Source organism: Sinocyclocheilus anshuiensis, unplaced genomic scaffold, assembly GCF_001515605.1.
Source record: "Sinocyclocheilus anshuiensis isolate Anshui unplaced genomic scaffold, SAMN03320099.WGS_v1.1 scaffold63, whole genome shotgun sequence".
NCBI lineage: Eukaryota > Metazoa > Chordata > Actinopteri > Cypriniformes > Cyprinidae > Sinocyclocheilus > Sinocyclocheilus anshuiensis.
Window position 1 is genome coordinate 904,516 of NW_015552625.1, and position 4,515 is coordinate 909,030.

Consider the following 4,515-nt stretch of genomic DNA (forward strand, 5'->3'; position numbering starts at 1 on the left):
AGAAAATGCCCCTGTAAATCACTTCACCTCATATTAGGAAGGCTAATTTTTGATCAGAATTTGATTATTGAGCAGAAGGTGCTCCTTAACTTTTTTTTAATTAGGAGGACAAGCGCTCTTGATTTACAAGAAGAAAAACACTGCTCTTAAACTGGGCGTGTGACAGGTATGGCTGAAGAATGGGGTTTGGCCGAGGAAAAATTTTCAGTCAAAAGATTTTATTTTTTGCTTTAACCCCTGACTACTACAACAATTATTACAACTTTTGTTTAAAAGAATCAACACACAATACGCTATTTCTTCCATGTTTTAATTTTAATGGTAAATTTACACCAGACATATATATCGGTTCAAAATGTCGGTTATCGGTCTACTTGATCTGTAATAATCGGTATCGGCATAGGCCCTGAAAAACACATATCGGTCGACCCCTAGTAACTACCACGTTCAAGGTCCAGAAAAGAAACAAAAACAAAAGTAACAAAGAAAACAAAAATAACGACTTTATTCCACATTTTCGTCTCTACTGCGTCACTTGTGGACGCGTGTTCACGACAGTATCATGACGCGAGCGTGTGGTGGCGCCGGCGCTGACCCAGTTCCGGCGTGATGACGCCGCCACACGCTCGTGTCATGATACTGTCGTGAACACGCGTCCACAAGTGACGCAGTAGAGACGAAAATGTGGAATAAAGTCGTTATTTTTGTTTTCTTTGCGCAAAAAAAGTATTCTTGTAGCTTCGTAACTTTACAGTTGAACCACTGATGTCACACGGACTACTTTGTCGATCATCTTGGTACTTTTCTGGACCTTGAACGTGATAGTTACCTTGCTGTCTATGGGAGGGTCAGAGAGCCCTCAGATTTCATCAAAAATATCTTAAATTGTGTTCCGAAGATAAATTAAGGTCTTGCGGGTTTCGAACAACACGAGGGTGAGCAATTAATGACAGATTTTAATTTTTGGGTGAACTAACCCTTTAAACTGGTTAAATGTACATTAATTTAATCGTACCCTGCAATACATAAACAGTGTTGATCCGGTGTTGTGTCCAATTCTAACCCCCGCCAGATTACTACCCCCCTAGTATTGGTAGGTTTAGGGTTAGGTGTGGGGGAGGGGTTAGGATTAGGCAATCAGGTAGCGATTTCAACGAGAGGGGGTAATAATTTGGAAGGGGTCGAAAATGGGCACAACATCGGGATGTTGTCATCTGCGATCGTGATGACCCTAGAGACTTCTCCTGCTTGCATTGTGATCTGTAAACCCTCCCTTCGAGCAAAGACTATAGAATATCCTTAAAGGGACTTTGCTTCGAGTTACCCACCGTATTTATTTTAAAATATTTTATATATCCCTCCATGGAATATTTAATTCCCACTTGAATGGTGGCCCTTTTGTGTTCAAAATTGTGCAAAAACATCGTGGGACAAGGTTTTCACACTGACAGCTGTCATTGTAAGAGAGTGAGCAGCTCCGTTTGTAAGGGGGCGGGGCTAAACAGTAAACGCCCCTCCTGTTAGTCAACCAATCAGCGAGGTGCTCTTTTGTCTACTTTTGAGTACTAACATTGCAGACCACTGTCAGTAAACTCCAGTGAGCATCACCTCAAGCCATCCTCATGCCTGCAGCCAGGTAGGGCTAAACTGGATCGTCAGACACCTATTCAACTATTTAAGGAATTTTATAAGTTTTATCATTTTGGCACTCCACAATGTAAAGAGAAACAGTTTTTCTAACTCAAATAGCATGTCGTTTTAAGAGAATTTGGTGATGTTTTGGATAATGGAAGCTCACAAGATGTAATGCTGCTATATTGTTTTCTAGATAGTTTGCTTATTTACCATGTTTCTGAGATGGCTGTTTTTTTAACTTTTAGTTGTACAGAAATTGTTTTAGTCACTACAGAAATTATATTTATATATTTCTTTATGCATTGAACAGCATACCCTAAACATCTGTTTTAGAGCACCACAAGCTTCACAAACTCCCACACTGACACATCTGTGCTTATTCACATGTTTCTCATAACTTACACTAAACAATTGTCTTTCTTTGAATGTAGGAGTGCAAATGATCATTTAGACAAATTTAGTTGCCTGCTTTGTGTTTCATTCCTTGTCGTTTTTGGAAGTGCAGCCTTATTTGTTTACATTAATAATAGAGAATAATATATTATGGAAAAACATGCAGACTTTTATCATTACTCTTTGAAAAATTTGTAATTTTATCACATCTGTCAGCAATAGATTAGAGGCAAAGTTTTTATCTTATAGGTTCTCCACCACACATGTATGATCCAGGGTGAATGAACGGTCAGTCACGTGCTTGAATGCTTGGTTTGTTAGATGTGTTGACTGTCTAAGGCTTTCTTTAATGTTTTAGTGCTGTCTCGTTTGAAACATTTATGACATGCTTTTCTGCTTGAAAACTATTTGTGTCTGGCTAAACAAATACTGAGTGTTTCTGTATCTGATAGACAAAATATCTAGCTTGTAGTTCATCATGGATTTCATTAAAAAGCAATGCTTACGTATTTCAAATTGTGTAATGTGCTGTAGTTCATGCTCGAATGGATCTTCTATGTTTATGCTGAATTACAGTTATGAAAAGTCCCTCAAGACAAAAAATGCTTGAGTTGCTTGAGTTATGCACATTTTTTGAATTTTTGTTGAAAATGCTGAAAATAGTCTGCTTGGTCAAAGAAATGTCCCTGCTATCTTTAGAAGACACATCATGCAAGTGAATCACAAAGGCCCTGTGCATATGCTTTTAGTGTAACTATGCTTACATCTGTTGTCAGGACTACTCAGTTGTTTTCCTAATGTCTTAACTGGACACGCGTGTCTTTTTTTTGCAGTCAAAATGCCCTTTTCGGGATGGGAAACCCCCTGCTTGACATCTGCGCTGTGGTGGACAAAGACTTTCTAGACAAGTAAGTCACATGTTTCTTTCAAATCAATTTGATTTGAATCTATTAGATGACATGACTGGGCACTGCTGTATATTTGCTTTTCTATCAGTGTCAGCATTTTGTCTTGAGTGACGTGTAAACTAAAACCTCTTTTTTTAACATGTCACTGAGTGGTTGATCTTTGGTCAGCCTATGTTAGTTTTGAAGAGACGTTGGAAGTAGGGCTGAACGATTTTGGAAAATAATCTAATTGCGATTGTTTTTTTTTTAACCAATATTGCGGTTTTATATGCAATTATTTTTAAAGCTCTTTATGTTCTGTATTATTCAACAAAGACAAGCTATAAATCATTGTATAGTAGGGATGTGCATCTCATGACTCGAGGCTGATACGATACGCATCTCGATGCATAGCCAAGGATATGATACATTAAAGATACATATGAAGCAGCTACCGATGCAATGCAATATGATTTACCCGTTACGATGCAGTGCGATCCGTTTTCGATTCGATTCAACACAATGTGATTCGATGCAGTGGAGAAAATATGATCACATTTAATGCCTCGAGGCCTGTTTCATAAAACAAGTTAACCAAATAAGCCAGGTTTATTTCAGTTAGTCTGACTCATTGTCAAATGATTTGGTTCCATAAAGCAAATTTAACATAGGCCTAGATCAAGCTTAGTCACTGTGGCAACTTATGCTGGGAAACTAACCTTGTCTAAAGCAGGCTAACTCTCAGGCTAAGCTAAGCTCCTCTACTGACCAAATGGAACATAATGATATTACCACTGTCTCACATACTATTATTTGACTTTTCTTTTTTTTTTTTTTTTTTACAGTTTCTACCCATGCAGCCTTTCTCTCTGGTTTTATTACAGCTGTACCTTTTATAGTTTGCAGAAGAGATAGCAGAACATTAGAACATTAAAATCTAAAATTGCTCTTTAAAGCGATAAAAAAACTAAATTAAAAGTTAAAATCACTGAATTAAAAATGAAAATAAATAAAGAAAATTACTACATTTTAACTGCTATAAGAAACACACATGAACTAATTTGAGCTTAGTAATTAGTAGCCTACTAGCTTACATTTGATTTACCTATTACAATAGTCCACTTACAGTTACTGCTATCATAAAAATACACTTTATATGTAGGTTTAGAATTCTACAAAAGACACATTTTATGTCCAAAAACAATTTTTTTAGCAAAATTGATATTTTACTCAGAATTATTGCGCTCCTATTCGATTGCGCTCTGTCTGTTTAGTGTGCATGTGCGCGTCAGCCTCGCCCACTCCTGACAGCAAAATGGATATATTTGCATGACTTTCTAACATTTACAGATGAAAAATATACCTGTGACATGTCAGTAATGCACTGAGGAAAACACAACGTCTCAAATGCATTAAACAGCATAGATATAGGCTATTCGCTGTTTGTCATGGTGGATCGATTTGATCCATGATCGACATTAAGGTCTGCTTAAGAATAAGCGTGCGCAAATTAGTGAGGGAATGTGAATTTAATTTGTCGTTAAAGGGGTCATATGATGCGATTTCAATTTTTCCTTTCTCTTTGGAGTGTTACAAGCTC

General features: G+C 37.2%; 1 protein-coding gene across 3 annotated transcripts in view; it reads left to right on the top strand.

Moving 5' to 3' along the window:
* adka (adenosine kinase a) overlaps window positions 1-4,515 on the top strand; it is a 168,332-nt gene that overhangs the window by 2,816 nt on the left and 161,001 nt on the right. For 2 of the 3 annotated variants that reach the window (XM_016457851.1, XM_016457852.1), the window contains exon 2: window positions 2,862-2,936. In XM_016457851.1, the coding sequence (XP_016313337.1) occupies window positions 2,862-2,936 (75 nt within the window). Of the gene's footprint in view, window positions 1-1,565; window positions 1,637-2,861; window positions 2,937-4,515 lie in introns of those variants that run through there. The other variant, XM_016457853.1, reaches the window with a different exon arrangement.